The sequence below is a fragment of the Oryzias latipes genome, chromosome 14 (assembly GCF_053564925.1).
Source record: "Oryzias latipes strain Hd-rR chromosome 14, Olatipes_Hd-rR_3.1".
NCBI classification, from domain to species: domain Eukaryota; kingdom Metazoa; phylum Chordata; class Actinopteri; order Beloniformes; family Adrianichthyidae; genus Oryzias; species Oryzias latipes.
In genome coordinates this window covers 22,060,696-22,078,972 of record NC_136250.1, presented here as the reverse complement: position 1 = coordinate 22,078,972, position 18,277 = coordinate 22,060,696, and the positions used below count along the sequence as shown (strand labels likewise).

General features: G+C 39.8%; 1 protein-coding gene across 3 annotated transcripts in view; it reads left to right on the top strand.

Moving 5' to 3' along the window:
- spns2 (SPNS lysolipid transporter 2, sphingosine-1-phosphate) overlaps window positions 1–18,277 on the top strand; it is a 64,383-nt gene that overhangs the window by 37,693 nt on the left and 8,413 nt on the right. For 2 of the 3 annotated variants that reach the window (XR_002874576.2, XR_002874575.2), the window contains exons 5-12: window positions 1,189–1,255; window positions 4,633–4,775; window positions 6,043–6,195; window positions 6,270–6,459; window positions 9,198–9,263; window positions 9,569–9,667; window positions 13,565–13,728; window positions 16,414–16,460. Coding sequence is in view for 1 of the 3 variants with exons in the window: in XM_011483746.4 (XP_011482048.1) it covers window positions 1,189–1,255; window positions 4,633–4,775; window positions 6,043–6,195; window positions 6,270–6,459; window positions 9,198–9,263; window positions 9,569–9,667; window positions 13,565–13,728; window positions 16,414–16,456 (925 nt within the window). In the remaining 2 variants the exon portion in view is untranslated. Of the gene's footprint in view, window positions 1–1,188; window positions 1,256–4,632; window positions 4,776–6,042; window positions 6,196–6,269; window positions 6,460–9,197; window positions 9,264–9,568; window positions 9,668–13,564; window positions 13,729–16,413; window positions 16,461–17,908; window positions 18,015–18,277 lie in introns of those variants that run through there. The other variant, XM_011483746.4, reaches the window with a different exon arrangement.

Genomic DNA, 18,277 nt, shown 5'->3' with positions numbered 1-18,277 from the left:
TGGAACAGTCGTTTTGAACTCCCCCCTCCAGGCTTTCCAGCTCATTCAATCAGAAAAAGGCCCACAGAGATAAAGGGGCAAATAAAATAATAATGGTGAGAGTCACTAGAGGTTCAGGCTGGGCTTTGCAGAAGATGCTTCACTATTTGCTCTTTCCATCAGACAGGATTACCCATTCTAGTGCATGGAGGGAAAGGAATCTGCTGTTGTGTCTTCAACACTGTAAACATTTGCATCATCTCAAAGGACAGCCAAAGTCCCCTTTTAGAGAAACAAGTCAAATATTTCTGAAATCCAAGACAAATTAAAAAAATTTTTCAACAATAAAACTGTTCCATGTAGTGCAGGAAAACTTTTGTGGAAAGCTTTTCTTTATGATTTTAATTTTTAAAATGACAAAAAATTATGTGTGTCGTATAATTTACTGTATATGTTATACTGTTTTTAAATGCAGCTGTGAAATCTCCTTTGGCGTCTGATCAGAGACGGTTGGACCAATGAAAGCGTCCTCAGTGTTTTGACTCACCATCTTGTTCGGGGCTCTGTGAACTCACCATCTAAACAATAGAAGGTGGAAGAGCGGAGGCCAGTAAAGTGGAAGTCAAACACCCTGGCCAGCCTCTCACTTGTTTGTCTTCACTGAGGTTGTTATGATCACCTTCAGGAAGTGCCACCAGGAATTAGACGGGGTTCGCATGGGCTCTGCTGCTGCCAACCCACTGTTGTTACAACTATTTTTTTGCACTAAGCAATTGGCTGGTGGTTAATTTTTTCCTAATTTTTTTTTCTTATTATTTTTGATGTTGAACTTTCTAAGCACTCAGACAAGAAATGCAGTTCTTTTTTTTTTTTGCAAAAAGGAAGTGGAATTATCTTTAAACCTGCAGTGTGTTTAAATTAATTTTCTGTAAACATGGGCAATACTAATGTAATTCTTATCCTCAAAGTCCTGATTCCATGACATTTATATATTATTTAAATTCACATTTTGTAAATATTTATGGTGATAAAAGGTTCACTAATGTCTTTTTGTTTCTGTGCTGTTCTTATTTAAAAAAAGACTTCATGAATTCATAGCTTTATTCAGACAATGAATCGTTGTAATTGCACCCTAAGCTTCAGGATTGATTGACTAATGAATGGGAGAAGGTATCATAGATTTAATGTGCTCTCTGTGTTTCTCTGCAGCGGCTTGGGTTACATCCTAGGAGCTGGTGCAAAAGATGCTGCTGGAGACTGGCATTGGGCTTTGAGGGTAAGATTATCATCTTCGCCCTGTTGGTGTAGGGGTCAATGATGAAGAAAGGTAGTTTGAGGTTAAAAAACAAAAAGCTAAGATCTGTGGGCTGAACAACTGTCCAACTCAGGAGTGTTTTCTTAACAATGAATACATTCAGTAACATCTTCAACTGCTTGTAGATACTGTATGTATATATTTTACCTGTGACAGTTATTTGAGAGGAGGCAGGTTTGTTGTGGTGGACTTTTCTTTTTGAAGCAGAATTGAGTTTTCTGCTGTTTTTATTTTAAAAAAAATGGAATTTGTATTTTATGTTGTTAAACTGCTTTTTAATCTAATGCATATTTGAATGAAAGATGTTTTTTAAACAATTTTAAAAGTGAATAGATAATTCTCAGTGTCCCACTGAAGGTCGGTGTTTTCACTCTGCAAATCTTAACTGAACTCGACTTGTGTGTTCATTTTTTAAATTAACTGTAAATTAAAGCATATATATATAAACTATAAAAAAGTAAAAGCAATAATAAAGGTATTTTCAAAAACACAATTTAAAAAAAGGAAAGTTTTAAGAAGGACTGCAGCAGCTCGTCAGTTTAATTGGAAAGCGGTAAATCTTGCTCCAGGCTTTCTCTTTTCTCTTTCACAGCTCTATTTTGAAAGACTTGATTTCAAATCAAAATCAAATCAAAAATGAATGTTTGTCAATGACAATCAAATGTCATGTAATTCCAGCCAGACACAGACCGCAATTATTAATTTCTCCTCTGTGATCAACTTTTAAAAAGTTGACACTTCCATGAATTAAAAGGGACACCATGCATACATCCCTACCAAATCCGAGTCCCTGATTGGTCAAAGTTGAAGTGTTTTAACCTTTAAAATGCGTTTAATGGCCACGCGTTTGGTACGTTGACTGTAGCGACCCATGAACACAAAAGTCTTGAGCGCAGAAGCCCAAAACGCACATTTACACACGATAACATAGACTTTTCATTGGAAGTGGTCATTTGAACGCGTGCTGCCGAGGCCGTTGTGAATGTAGCTTAACAAAGAACTTGAACGAAGATTTCTAGCGTTAAACTGAAACTATATTAAACTCTCGGGAACCTGTCTGAAACACAAACACTGTCTGCAAACAACAGTCTACCTGCAGTCCTGTATTTCTTAATGATAACAAAAAGTATGAGATTAGTCAACAACCAAAATCGCTGTTGGTTGCAGCCCTCATTTATATCCTATCAAAGGGATGGTCTGTAATCTCCGGGAACGTATCTGCTCTGCTTCCATTCTTGTTCTTAGTATTCTGGGAAAACCAAGATGGCTTGGGTTGTATACGGGTCGGGTCTTTGTGGTTTATTAGGGAACAATGGGACCTTTAATACAGGAAGGGGTCTGATCAAAAAGGGGTTTATGGAAGACGTAATGAAAATACTCTATATTTAAATTTTACATGATACTGCTGCAAATAGGAACAAAAAAGGGATCCTTCCTTCTAGTATCAGTTCTTACACATAGTCATCAGAAAGATATTAGAAAAATATTTGGAGAGATTTACTGGTTTATGCAATTAAGTGTTTCCAAGAACATGCACCTGGTTCTCTTCCATCTAAAGGGTAGCTTGTGCTCTAAAGTTAAATTCATTTGAGGATGTGTGCTAATAATGTGATCCCAAAAGAACAGAAACCCTGTGGTAAACTTTTTTTGCAATGGTGAGAAAGGGACTGTTGTTAAATTAGGAGCATAAATCATTGTTGCGGTGACTTGTTTTCACCTTGAATAAACCGAGGAACCTGCTCTATGAGAAACACCATCCCTATAATGAAGAAAGGCAATAAAAACCTGAACAGAACACCTTTAGAACCATGAAGACAACTTTAAAATATTTAAAGCAAACTATGACCTTAGTAGGATCATTTAAAGAAGGCTCCTAAACTTTCTCAGAAAAAATCCAGGGAATAGAAAAATCGCTGTTCAGGAAGTCCACCCTTCAGGTCTTGGTGGAGCCTCAAAAGAACAAACAAAGGGGGGGGGGGTTCAAGGCAGTCACAATGACATTCCAATAAACAATTTCCACTCCAATTAATCACCGGTGTGGCATGTAGAGGAAACCAAATATTAAAACTTGAAACGGGCTCTAGCAGGACCTCATTGTAGCTGCCCTTCCGTTTGTTTTTGCCCAACATGTTCCAGCCACCTTCCTGGGAATATCAGCGGAGCAACATAACAGGGGAGATACCGGGAATCAAGAAGCAGAACAGGGTTAATTCGTTTGATTGTCTACCCTCTGTACAGGAAGCGTGTACTGGGCCCTATGGGAGCTGAGGTCAGAGGTCACCGACTCCCAGTGTCTCTTTGAGAAGAGAGCTCAACGCGCTCATATATTATCTTTTATAGTGAGAAGACCTCCGGTTTAGCTGGAAGCACATTAGGGATGCGCTGAAGCTGCTCCCTTCATTAAAAAAGACAAAAGAACTGAAAAGGTTTAATATCACACTAGAGGCCACATTACACACTGAATGGTGGAAAGCACCCAAACAAAACACTCACATGTTCCTATCTTACAGAGCTGGCATGTAAACAAGCCTTCTGGAGCCATGATTTATGATTTATTTTCTGCCGCCCCCCCATCTGACCACATCACCCCATCCTGAAAACACTCCACTGGTTCCCATTTCCTGTCAGAATTCAGTTCAAAATAATCCATAAATGCTTTCTGCCGCTTCTCCCCTCCAAATTTGTCTGAATTCCTCCAGATTTGTCTGAATTTCCAGATACTTGTCCTCCATCCTCTGTGCCCTCTGTTTACCTCATTACCATGAAGAAAAGAGCTTTCTGTCGCTCATTTCACTCCAGGATCAATGTTAGAATAAAAATATGATTTGTTTAGAACAGATTTGTATCTTCATATTTACTATTCATAATTTATAATTTAATTTTTAGGGTTGTTCTATGTCTTTGTAAAGTGTTTTTAAATAGCTTTTGCTGTAACAAGCAATTTTTGCTACTTGAACAAACCCTCTTCTGCTGCTCTTTGTGTGCCCCCCACCCCCTCCCAAAATACACATAGTACAAACCTGAGACCATACGAACCATAAAGTGTGACATAAAAGCAGATGCACGGCTGTGAGGTTCAGCCTGCTCACAAAGACATACAATGCTCTTTAGTTTTCTTGCTGTACACAAGCCCACACCCACTCATGAACACACTCAGTGTGCAGAAGAAATGTTTGCATTTTCTGCAGGCTTGCATGGGACGTCAGCCATATCAGCAAACAGCTACATCCCATTCAGGTTTGAAGTCCCCACAGTTCTCCCACTGTGAAGTGTGGACAGCAGGTGAAGTTCACCGTTCTCTTTGAACTTGATGTTTGACTGATTTATTGTCCTGTTAGGTGTCCCCCCCTCTCGGCATCACGGCGGGAGCTCTGATCCTCCTTTTTGTGCCCGAGCCCAAGAGGGGTAGCGCAGACCAGATGGGAGGAACCATCATGGCCAGAACCTCCTGGATCTGCGACATGAAAGCCCTCGCCAAGAAGTAAGGCTTGTGTTCCGCTCCTGTTTGAAACTTGTTTTGTTCATCAGCGCCACCCTCATTCTTATTATAGTTGATGGTGTGTTGAGTTCAAACTATCCTCTGGGATCTTAAAAGCCGCTCTTCAACCCACTCAGTTAATGACCCACTCCACTCCTGATTTACAACAACTTAAATACAGAAATATCCAGAAATGCAATTCTGACCGTTGATTTTTTTTTATATATGTCATAGATCATCAGAAAAATGCTACAAAAACATATTAAAAACATTTAAAAAAAACAATTTTCATAAGAGTAAGTTTGAGAGTTTTAGATCTATAATGTGATCAAAGACTTGAATAAAAAAAGTTTCTTGGATCGAGCCAGCTTGAAAATAGGTTTTCTTTCATATTTTAGGCATTAAGCGCTGAAGGTAAATGTTATGATGAGGAACTAGTAAATCTCTTATTCAAAGAAACACAACCTGTTGCTCATTTTTCTACCTTTTGTCTGTTTTTTGGTGGATTATCATCACTGCATCAACATGTCAGAGATTACTTTTTTTAATCAAGCTAACTGGATTTCTACATATTAGAAGTAATAAAACTGACTATTTCAAGAGAAAAATATGCCAAAGGAAGTGAAATAGATTTTTCTGCTGCTAACAAATAATAAAATGGCTACAGTATAAAAAGTCTTAGTTTTAAAGGTCATTTTCGATTGTAAATGCCAGGAAGCACTTTCAGTAACAGCGATAAATCCAAGCATGTGTGGACCTTTGCAACAAAATGTCACTAACAGTTTTCTTGGCACAAAGTGATTTCCCATCCTTCTAAAAAAAAAATACAGCTTTCCAGAAAAAGTCCAACATTTGCTGTTTTTTTTTTAGAAGAGTGAACATTTGCAGCTTAGCTTTGGATAAACAGACGCATGTGCTCATGTAGATTTCTTTCAGGGTTAAAACATGGATAAAAGATGGACATGTTGACGTGAAACATGATAACGTTCATCATCACTGCTGACGTGACTAAGCTGTAATTTGACCCAGAACATTCACTTTTACAAAACATTTCACCTGCAGTGACAGAAAAAAATACAATTAGCCGAATATTTTTCCTAAATGTCAAAGAACGATGTGCCATAAATGCAAATAACATAGAATTTAGACCATAAATAATGTTCTATTTTTGCAAGCAGTCATTTTTCTTTTGTTTGTAAATGAAATAAGATTTTTTTTTTTTTTTGTCCTCAAAGTCGGAATAATCCATTTTTTTTTTCCATTTTTACAGTCGGAGTTACGTGTTCTCCTCCCTGGCTTCAGCCTCAGTGTCATTTGCCACCGGTGCCTTCGGCATGTGGATTCCCATCTACCTGACCAGAGCGCAGGTGGTGCAGAAGACTGTGGATGACTGTACAACAGACGTTTGCAGCAGCACAGACAGGTTAGTGCTTTGTTTTAAACGTGACTTAAAAAGGCTTCCAGGCTTTAAACGTAGCGGATGGTGCTTTCCTGCAGCTTCATCTTCGGGGCGATCACCTGTGTGACTGGGCTGTTGGGCGTGGTCATCGGAGCTGCCACCACCCGCTTCTGTCGACAGAGGACGGAGCGAGCCGACCCGCTGGTGTGTGCTGTCAGCATGCTGGGCTCAGCCATCTTCATCTGCCTCATCTTCGTGGTGGCCAAGAAGAACATAGCTGGAGCCTATGTAAGCTCTACTCTCTGCACCGTCATGCAGCAATTTCAGCAAAAGAGATTAGGATTTAAGGGCACAATAAAGAGAGGAAACTCCAGGACTGACTTAGAAAATGACAATGATGATAAGTCCACACTGTAGCCTAAAAAGAGGGGGGGGGGGGGGGTCTTAAGAAGAAAATCTCTTAAAAGTAGAAAAATTTACTGTCTATACAGCAAGTCATTTTTTACTTGACAAGACATGACAATAATGCCAGTCTAACCTGTCAACATTTGATAAACTTTAAAACAACATTCAAACAAAAATTTCCAGTAGAACTTGAGATTTTTCAAATGGGTAATTTTAATAATTTCCTTTTTTTCTAAATACTAGCTCTTAATGAGACAGGAAAAAAAGCTCAACTGTGTTGATTTAAAAAATAAGTTTGGAAAGATGTAGAGCAAAGAGAAACAATTTCAAACCTGGTAAAATATCTTGAATGTTTAAAAACATGGTTTCAAATCTTTGCAAGTATCAAAAGTTTGCAGTGCGTGCTGGAAGCAGCAAAACAAGTTTCTTTCTCTTATCTTTGGCAAAAGAAAATGAACCAATTTGTAAATCTGATGCAAATAGGGAAAACAATGTTACGGGGACAGAAATGTAACCAAATACTTTGTGGCTTGTGTCTGTATGTCTGTTGAATCTACAGCTTCATACAACTGCAGTCTGTTTTTATGTTCATAAGTTAAGTTGCATCAAGTTCAGATATGTTAGTCAGCTGTTGTGGGGATTCCTTCTTTGCACACAGAAGTCAAAATTCCAATCAAAAGAAGAACATACAATGGTTCATGTTGGGAAATGACTCACTAATAGAGTGATTACATGATGGATGATGTGAGATGATTCAGTAAATAAAGATTGATGAAGCGCTTCTTCATCGGCTCTTTGGCAGCAGCCTGACTCGTCCAATTAGAGCAGAGGAAAAGTTTCATTATCAATTATGTGTTCCCAGCTCAGTCTCAGACTGCTGCACTGAAGAAACCGTTTCACTAATGGATCCATGTGGTCCCTGTTTTTCTCTGTATGAATCACAACGGTGATGGTTTCTCGTTGTACCACCAAGCAGATTTAAATTGTGTTTTTAAATCAGAAACTTTAAAAACAGGCTGTAAATGGAGGTTTCACTTGTTTCTCCTCAATGTGATATTTAATTTCATCCTACATGTAAGTTATGCTAAGAGAGCTGCTTGTGTTTGTTTGCGAAAAGCTGACAGATGTGTTGCATTATAAGGTGTGACGTGTCTGCGGGAGCGGGCGCTGCTCTGGCGAGGCCGATCGACCCCTAGCAGCTGCTGTCCCGTCAACACTCAGCATATCTGAGGGAAAGGCTTCTCTCTTCTGAGAGGCGGCATGTCGGTCATGGTGTCTGGCTCTCAGATCAGACCTGTCTGCATCTCACTGTCAGACCCAAACTGAAGCGCTCTGTTCCTCACTGGAGGGCCGGCGTGCTGGCAGGGGGTGGGTTGTTCCCCCAGCAGCAAACGCACATCAATCGCGGGTGTTTAAACTGCAGTAGATGAAAGCAGCCTGGACAGATGCACAGGATGCCACAGAAAACGCTGTACTTTCCACACTATAGGACGCAGCAGGTTATATCAATAATTGGTCTAATTTTGAACTTTTGTCACACTGAACTATCAGGTGCATCAAGCGAGACAAAAGAGTCAAGTACGTCAGTCCTTTGTTCACAGTAATTCTACAATTTGTTTCCTGACACGCTACGAGTTACCTGTAACTCCCAACCTTGTTTGCAACACATAATTAAGACTTGCATCACAAAAACAAAGGTTACTGTAAATATTCTAGCTCTCAACCATTTTTAGTAACACGTAAATAACAGATTAATGCAGCTAAGGCAAACATTGTTGGGACTACGCCAACTCACAGCCTTATTAGTAACACGTAAAAATAACCACAATCCGTCAATGCTGCACGTTAGCTGGTTGCTGTATTTACAATAACAGCCAACATTTTTTGCAACTTCTGGGGAGAATAAAAGACTAATACTTCTAAAATAAACATTACTGCGTCTATGCTAACTCACAACTTTGTTTGTAACGCAAAAAAAATAAAATAAGTAACGCGACATAAGATGCATTGGATTACTCACAAAAACACCAAAGCTTTTTTGCAGCTAGTAAAAATACAAATATTTTGACAGAGCGGACAGATTCCTTCAACATCAGTAAACACAACCAGAGTTAATCCATATATAAGGCACTTTTGGATTTTAATTGTTATTTATTGGAAAAAGACTTTTAAGAGCGCCCTACAGTGTGGAAAATAGGATAAATCTCTGCTTGGTCAAGTAGCGTAAACAGCTGCTCCCATGTGCATACATGTGCGTTTACTGTGCTGCTTGAGGTTAATGTAGAGTGTATTTATTCCTCCACCCGCTGTGAAGTAGCACATAAATCTATGTTTTCTGCATTGTAATATCCTTGACAGGAATAAACAATTGTTTCCATGCTGTTTTGGCTTTCAGCTTATGGGGTCTATGCTCAGCTCAGTGAGACCAAAATGAAGGCCTGCACATCCACATAAAACCGAGTCCTGACATAATAACATGTTTTTCAACCTCTGCAACCAAAGCACTTTTTCAGCACGGCATTCGTAAAAATATCTCCATCCTCCCTCTCTGCATGGGTGCATGTCAGTGGAAACTGGCTGCTCTGACCCCAGAGTGAAAAACGCTTCTTTTTGTTGTTTAGGTTTGCATCTTCATTGGAGAGACGCTGCTTTTTGTGAACTGGGCCATAACGGCGGACATTTTAATGGTAAGTTCAATGAGTCTCCACCTTTTTCTTCATGTAATGTTTGGATCTTCTTTAACTTCATTTTAAGGCAGATCATAGCTCATTTGAAGTAGATAAATGTAGATGTTTTCAGGGAAAACTAAAGGTTGTAGAGCTGTCGCCTTTGCTGGCATTTGCTCTTTGACAGATAGTCCTGCCTCAGGCGACATGTTCCAACCAGCTGAGCTCAGAGCCCTTAATGGACGAGTCTTTTTAACACGGCTGAGTGACTCCTCTGTTTCTTCACCTTAAACAATCTCATGTATTTTTCAACCGTCTGTTTGCAGTTTGTTGTTATTCCCACAAGAAGAGCAACGGCGGTCGCCTTTCAGAGCTTCATTTCTCATCTGCTGGGTGATGCTGGAAGTCCATACCTGATAGGACAGGTAAGACTGCCTCTGTGCTCCGGCTGCAAACATCTGTCCCACTTTGTATATCTGGAACACGTCCCTCTGCAAAACATGTAGTCAAATGCCAGCCCAGCTCTCAGTATAAGTAGGCCAATGCAAAGTGTGACACAGGAGGGGGCTTTTTGCATAGGTCTCAGGAGGAATAGTGAAAACAACTGTGATTCAGCCGCTCTGCGGACTGTCAGTGATGTTTCCTAATAAGTCCCACCGTTCACAGGAGACTGCAAAGTTACTGTGTTTGATTGGTTCAGAGATGGAATGGAGGTCCATACTGAAAACCTGTCAAGGTCACACAGCACTTCCACCCCGACCCCACACACCACCCTTTAAATAAAATAAAAAAGGTCATATAGGAAGCTAAAAGGAAACTATTTCTCATTTCTCGTGGAAAGGTGTACACATGAACATAAAAAAAACACAATATCTATCAATGGCTAATGTTATGTTCACACAGGACATTGGACACTAGTTCAAGAACGCGCGTTTAGCAAATGATGTTCACGCTGGAGAAGCAGGGAAGGGCTTCTTCCTCTTTTTCTCATGTTACTGTTTACTAGGTAATGTCCGCCTCCTACAGTTGGAAGAGGCTTGGTTTGAAATGTCAAAGAGATGTGACCCAGAGATTCAAATCTCTTGAATCTTGCTCCAGGCTTTTTCTCTCATAGCTCGATTCCGATAATTGAAAGACTTGGGGTCATATTATTCCGGCAGGGTGCAAACCGCAATAATTGAGATCTCCTCCATGATCAATTTTTAAACGGTTGGCACTCCTGTGAATTGAAAAAGACAGTATCCATACATCACTACCAAATCTGAGTTCCTGATTGGTCAAAGTGGTTTAAGTTTCTTTATCTGTTCAATGGACATGCATTTTCAACATAGAACCCGAAAACTGTCTTAAAAATGTGCGTAGTGACGCGTGAGTTTTGAACATGGAAGCCCGAAATGCCTATAACCCGTGTTTACATCGAATTTTATTGCAAGTGGTCTGTTTAACGTGAATTGCTATGGTTAACATAGCATCAGGAACCTAATAACATTTATGATCCAAACACTTGTCAGTAAACTGCTCATAGAGAGAAGTGGATATTACACAGTACACAGTTTTGTTTTGATTCCAGATATGAATCAATTGAAACAAAAATTCAGAAAAATCATTTTTTAATTTACTAATAAGCAAGTGACAATGAAGAAACACTCACATTAAGCCTTGTGTAAATGTAATGAAACAATAAAGACATCCGTCTTGAATTAAACTGTTCCCAAGTGTTTGACACTTTTAATGTAAAGATCATGGCATGCAGATGCAACAATTCACTTTCCCCACGATTTGGTTTAATGGTGTAACATACGGTTCAATTTTTGATCCGGAATTGTGGCACCCCTATTGTTTACATTGTGTTTTATCTTAAATTGTGTTAACAAAGACCCAACAAACCTCAGTTGAGTAGATCAAACTGGAGATCCTCTGTCAGGGTGAGGCACAGCTGCTTAGTCACCGCACAATTGCTTTTTTATTATCTTCTTGCTCCGAGTGAAGTGTTGACTTATTCTCAAAGACAGATAGAAGAGGCTCACATGCTTCTGAGTACAATGAAAGCCCATCCGAGTAATGATCAGACACAGAATGGGACTGAAATAAAAACGGCCCTAATTACAGGAGCCAAATTAAAAAGCAGTTACTGTATTGTTACTGTACAGACCTTTTATTGTTCAAGAGAACCCTTTAAACTGTTATTTGATCTCAATATATTTCTATTCAAGTTTTATTATCTATTGTCTTTCATTTGAATAATGACATATTTCGTTTCCAAAATGGAAGGCAAGCTTTTCTTTTCTAAATATAAAAGGAAGCTTTTGGGTGAGCTTTAAGCACTTCTACATTTTTCTGATATTTTAGGAGCAAAACATTTTAAAGCTTCATTAAAATCGCATCGGAGACACAGTTAAGACACTAATATTTCCCTTCTAGCAGTTGTGTAATTCAAAAATCACAGAGGTCCATATGACTCTCTGTCAACTCAGATCTCTCCCACACGACCCTGCAGTAATTCAGTCACCCTGATCTCCTCTGACTGGCGTCTGGGGCCACAATCCTCCTCAGAGCAAAGGTTCTTCTCCACAAACACTGACAGAGGGGAGAACGCTGGTCAGCACTCAAAGCCTCCGTTTCTGAGCTTGAGGTTTGACACACTGCTGTGAAGGACCCGCTGTGACGCACATGGAGCGCAGGCAGGCATCCGGACGCCTGTTCTGACCGTCACAACCACTTTGAATTAGTAGAGAGTGGGAACTTCGAGAAAAACAGAGTAGTGGGCTTTGCTAAGCAACTACAGCAGAGAAGGAGAGTGAGTCAGTGCTTCTGGTTCACAACAGTTTTCTTATGTGTACCAAAAAAATCAAGAAGAGGGTGATTTCAACACAGGAGTGGCAGCTCCTGGCTGTGTGATAGCAGGCACCAGTGGTCTTCATCTGCACGTAGACACAGAGAGTTGTCACTCAGGGCCTTCCTGAGAGACACTTAATGGATTCTTCCTATGCTGTTGGATGGGAATGTGAATGCAGAAGAGGGCATCAGGGGAGTGGTAGGTACAATCTCCCAGCAATTATCTGACAAATGTCTTCCGGCTCAAAAACGAAACGAGCAGCAATTATCATAGCATCTCTGAAATGCAGAGTTTACTGAAACTGATAAAATGAGTCACACACAACAAACGGCTACAGAAATGTTAAACTGTCGCATTTTTATTTAACTTCCCTTTGGGATTAATAAAGTATTTTTTAATTGAATTATATTTTCTTAATTTATGCCTTTCTGCTTCGTTGTTCCTTGTCATTTTGCTTTTTACGCACCGTAAACACATACAGTGGGCGCACGTCGTCTGCCATCAAGTCTGCTGACTGTAACATGAAATCATGGCAAACGTGACCCGTGGAAGCTCAGACACACATGCAGAGGCTGCTGCTCCCACTTCAGCAGCAGCAGCCTCCGGTCACGGCCGTCCTTATGTGGAGCGGCGTCATGAGTGATAGTGGGAGGCAGTGACACTGTAAACCCACTGTTCTCCTGCTGCTGTTTTCCTCAGTGGCACACTGCAGGCTGAACAACAGACACAAAAAAGCCCTCAGCAGGCTTGTATAGTGATGATCAAAGTCAGGTTTGTAGATATCAGAGATATCTTAAAGGCCCATTCCAATGAAAATGGTGTTTTTGGTGTTTTTAAGGTGTTTTTAACATGTTCTTGTGGTATTTTTCTCATTATGGAGCATATATGTAAAAAAAAAATAAGCCTAAAATTGCATTTTTAAGTATTTCATTTTTCAAATTGTTGTGAATCAGGAGCAGATGAAAAAGTGCTGTTGGAAAAAGAAAATGCATCATATTTGTTACGTAGAAAATGCATTGGGCGGAACACAAGCTCCCTGCTCTGCTCCATTCTGATGCATTCACGTGAAGATGAATCATAATAACAATAATAATAATAATAAATTTTATTTAGAAAGAATCCGCGATACATTTTGAAAAAAAATCTAAAAGATTCATATATGTCTTAATTTTTACTGTCTGAGCTGGTATCCGGATCAAAACTCTGTGTCTGAATAGCTCTAATATTGCTTGTTGTGAAGGGCTGTACAATAGCGGGAGAGATATAAACAGATGGATTATGGGAAAGGGGTGAACTTCTAATGAACTACTGTCGCTCTGCAGAAACTATGTCCTAGAAACCGACTTTTTTTTTTTTTTTACTTGACTAAAAACGACATAATCATGATTAAAAACAACTGGGAACGCTTTTACAACAGATCAAAAGATGATCGGAGGGGAAAATTCCTACAGGTTTGACTTCTAATGATCCGTCTTTTTTTCTGCAGATCTCCGACAGTCTCCAGAAGAGCTACACCACATCAGCCCTGTGGAAGTTCCTCAGTTTGGGCTATGCCCTCATGCTGTGTCCCTTTATCATTGTCCTGGGGGGCATGTTTTTCCTGGCAACCGCACTGTTTTTTCTGGATGACAGAGAGAAGGCCGAAAAACAGTAAGTGAATCAGTCATTGTAGAAATACCTCAGTTATTGTTCAGTCTTTTCAATTTTTAATCTGTTTCCATCACAACAAAAGCAGCACTTTTACCATTTTTGCTGTTCGGGAAATTTAGAGCTTTTTGCCTAAAACGAGTCAGGAACAAGCTGTCCACAGCCATGCCAAGAAAGGTGCCAACCTTGCAACACCCAGAAATCCTCTGAGCCAAGAGAAAGTCCTAGTCAGCTAAAAGCTTTCAAAAGCTGACATAAGCAGTTTTTTTTTTTTTTTTTAATCAGTTTGCTTTGGCTCAGAGTTTTACCTCTCCTCCTGTTTACACATATTCATATTGTTTAACTAACTGGAATCGTTTCTGGTTTGGGCCTAAACAAACATTCTCTTCTTGGTGGTGGTGAGATACAACTTCTTGCTTCTTAGTTTTTATCACAGTGGCTTTCTGGTCTCGCCGCTCTCAGAAATGACTTCCTTCCTGTTGGAGTTGAACATTTTCAGACAGAATGGCAGAGTGATGTCTGACGCCTGTCTGCAGGCGCCTTGTCTTTACCCTGTGGAATTGATGCTTTATTTTTCCCACGCTTAAACCTGCCGTGAGGCGTTCTGCATTATTTGAAATGAAGAACACCTTTCTACATGAAAGCATTAGCGGCATTCATTTGAATATTGTTGTCAAGCTATCAACCAAACTAAAGGAGTGTTTTCAGAGACGCATAAATGCTGGAGCTTTGGAAACTCCGGTCTCGGTGCGCTCCACTTTAGAATAAAAGAGGGGGAAAAAACATACTAAAAGAGCAATAGGACTCATCCCAGCAATAGTATTAGTATGCGGTCTGAGAAGTGATTCACACAATCTAACCATGCAGAAGCAAACAAATGGTACATGTTTACTCAAAGAATGACAAACCAAAGTTACTTGGAAACATTCACATTTTCCAACCAACTTCCTCTTGTCTCCTTTTCCTCTGCTCTTTCCTTGACCTTGAATAGTTACAGACGTAAACCGTCAACCTGTGTAAAATGAACAGAACATCACAATTGATAGTTATGATGTTACTTCATTTCTAAGATTTAAAGACTACCTTCACACCACCCTTGGCAATGGGCGTTCAAGCGCTCATTTCCAATGAATAGTCTATTTAAACGCGTATTTCGGGCTTCTGCATCCAAAAGTCTTGCATTCACGCGTAGCTAAGCGAGTTACTAGGACCGTTTTCAGACTTTACAAAAACGCGCGTGCATTGATGGCACATTGAGTCAGGGAAGTCACAAGATTTGCACCGCTTTGACATTTCACTCCAAGCCTTATCCAACTGTAGGTGGTGGACACGAGTTAGTAAACACAAGAAAAAGAAGCCCCTCCCTGCTTGTCCATTGGGAGCACCATGGGCTAAGTGCACGTTCAACAACCTGCGAATAACTTGGTTTTGAACTTGCAATGATACAGGATCCTAAAATTCTTGTCACACTGAAAATATGTTGCACACCCACCAAACAATTTCACATTTATCAGGAGGAGCTTTTGCTTTAGTAAACGGACTTACATTTTTAGAACTGGTTTTGTGACAAACATGGTAGACGACTTGCTTTGTTTATCTGTCTGCTTTTCTTTCACTCATCTACACCCACATGTTTAACCCCTTGATGCTAGAATTTATTTCCAGCAATGGAAAAAAAATCATTTTGCTTTTAAGTAGAAAATAAATTAAGGAAACTTTGGAGCCTAAGTGGTTTTTCTAGAGCTGGGAATAAATTCAGGCTAAACATGCAGAGTCAAATACTTGTTTTTATTTTTTATTTTGCTAAGGTGCAATTACTTTTCTGTCTTTTTGTGGTGTTTATGATGGCAGCAAGCATACTGTAGGATAAAGGCAAAAACACTGAAAGTGGCAGGATCATTTTACCATACAGGATCTAAAAAGTTTCTGTCCAGTTAAACTGGACAATTTCCGTCATTGACTTGTCTGTGATAAGCAGGTAATGGTACTCCTGCTAGCTGGTGTACTGCATTAAGTCTGCGTTTACAGAGGCCCCTTCAGCATCGCACATAAACATCCTGAAGAAAAAAAACACAGAAGTGGCTTTTATCTAACAAGCTTCACACAAAACCTCAGGGAGCTTGAGATGAAAATGCTGCACAATTTGGGTTGTTCCAAGACTGTGATATTTATGTATTCCATTCATCCTAAAAAAACACCAATTTATAGGTTCCCCCTTGCCTCACAGAGTGCTACTTTTTCCCTCCTCTGAGTGTGTCCCCAGAAACTCGCTGCTATTTATAGAAGGCAGGGAGCCGAACGAGTAGCTCAGTGGAGCGAGCGTGTCTATTTTAAGCCTTCAAGACTGCTTTATTATTCCTGGGTTGTTAGCTTTTTTTGGCTTTGAGTTACCATTAATAGCTCAGATTTGGTGTGTGCCCACACCCACGCATTCAGACAGTCCGCATTTACACTCTGCCTCATCTGCCACGGCGGTGCACTTTGACAGCGCAAATGCAGCGCGGGTCAGGGCGGCTGGAGACTGCAGCCTGGAGGAGGGAAGCAGAGAGGGACAAAGTCACATAGAAAGACAGGCAAGGATGGCTCATTTGAAACTAACTGGATTAAAAAAAAATGGTTGAACACAAAAAGAGGGATGGGATTATTGACCACAATTTGTTGTCTTAACATTTCTTTCTCTCTCTATAGACTGAACAAGCTGACACGACCGCCCTCTTCAGTTCGGGTATGACAAGGTGAGTTGCTTTTTCTCCCAATGACACTAAAAGTCTTAAGTATTTTCTTAACATCCATAGACAGTTTAAAAGGTTAATAACAAAGAGGCAGACCTGGAACATTAGCACTTAAAGAGCTCTCTTCTCATTACGTGACGGGGGTCTTGTGGACGCCTGTTCTCATTAGAGGCCGCACATTAGAGGGTGTTCAGGACTTGAAAAACACTTTTTGCTGAGGCTAGTCTGTAAATGATGACAGTGGACAGGATAAACACGATAGTACACAAATGTTTGGTCTGCGACCTCAAAGTGCGCTCTTGAAGGTTCTTGGATTTGACCATATCTGGCATTTCATCAAGACCGGAGCTGCCTTTCCTGCATCCTGCCTTTATCAAACTCACACAACCTCTGTAATTATTAACCCAGTCCAAAACACAATGACTGGCAGCGTGTCAGCAGACTCTCCATGCCATGACAATTGGCAGCCACTGTACTAACCACTAAAGAATTACAAGGATAAACTTTGACTTTAGATAACAGGACAAGGAACTGTCGTGACTTGTTTGTAAAGGTTATCAAGCTCGCTGAAAGGTCAAGGCTTGACTGCCTTCTTTAAAATCCCGCCTGGAGTTAAATTGTGAAAACAATTTAAACAACAACTAAAATAAGAGACTTTTGGCTGCTTAAAGACACACTCCAAGGAAAATGTCTTTTTTTGGTGTTTTTAACATGTTCCTGTCGCACATTTCGCATACTAGGGGAGAAAAATCATACAGAAAACTAAAATTAAAGCTGCATATCTGAGTATTTTTTTAATCAAATTGTTGTGATTCAGGAGCAGACAAAAAAAATGTAGTTTCAAAAAACTTGTAGTAGTTCCATAAAATCATCAATCAGTTGGCCTTAAGCTCCTTGCAAATAGTTCCATGTACGTCTTTGTTTTCCTCGCCTGAGCTGGAATCAGTGCACCTGGATAGCTCCAATTTTGTTGCACCAATAATGTTAGTTTGGGGTTGTGAGGGACTGTAAATTAGCAGGAGCGAGTGATGATGATGATGAAAGTAAAGGAAGACTTGCTCTGCGTTAACAGTCCCCATAGTCCCGAGACAAATTTCTTATGAACTTCTGTCGCTCTGCAGAAACTATGTTCTGGAAAACGACAGAGTTGTTTTGATTTTAGCAAAAAACATCATACTCATAATTAAAAGACCACTGGGAACGTTTTTACAAAGGATCAAAATATGAATGGAGTGGGTCTTTAAGATTTGTTTGCCTGCCTTCTAGTTAGTTTGTGTTGTAAGTAAAAAAAATGCAGAGTTGGTTAAAAATGATCAAAGATGAGTAAATCAAGCTGTTTTTTTAGATAACATTACTGATCTGATTTTACCAAAAGGCATGAAGGAAGTCTGACAGAACAGACATTTTCCAGCATGCAGAACAAGAGCCCACACTTTGTGAATGTATTTCAGACATGGAAATTGGAGAGAAGATGCAAAGGTTTGCAGTCCAGGAAGAGGATGACTTCAAGATCTTTCTGAGAACATTAGATCTTTCAAAATAAACATTGTGCACGACCACAGACTTCTCTCCACTTAACTTTGGGGGTTTTTGATCATAAATTAAAAAAAAAAGATTGTGGTTTTCTTGGGTGGGGATCCTTCACCCATGTTTTCTTCAAACTTAGGAAACCTGAATGCTCTGCCATGTAAAGAAAGTAGGCATATCTAATCAGTGCAGCATCTTTTAGAACTTAGCTTGATTTTGAGGGAGGGGGGTTGGACTCCCTTTAAGAGAAAATACAATTAAATAGTGCGATAATATGTATTTGCCAAAATAAT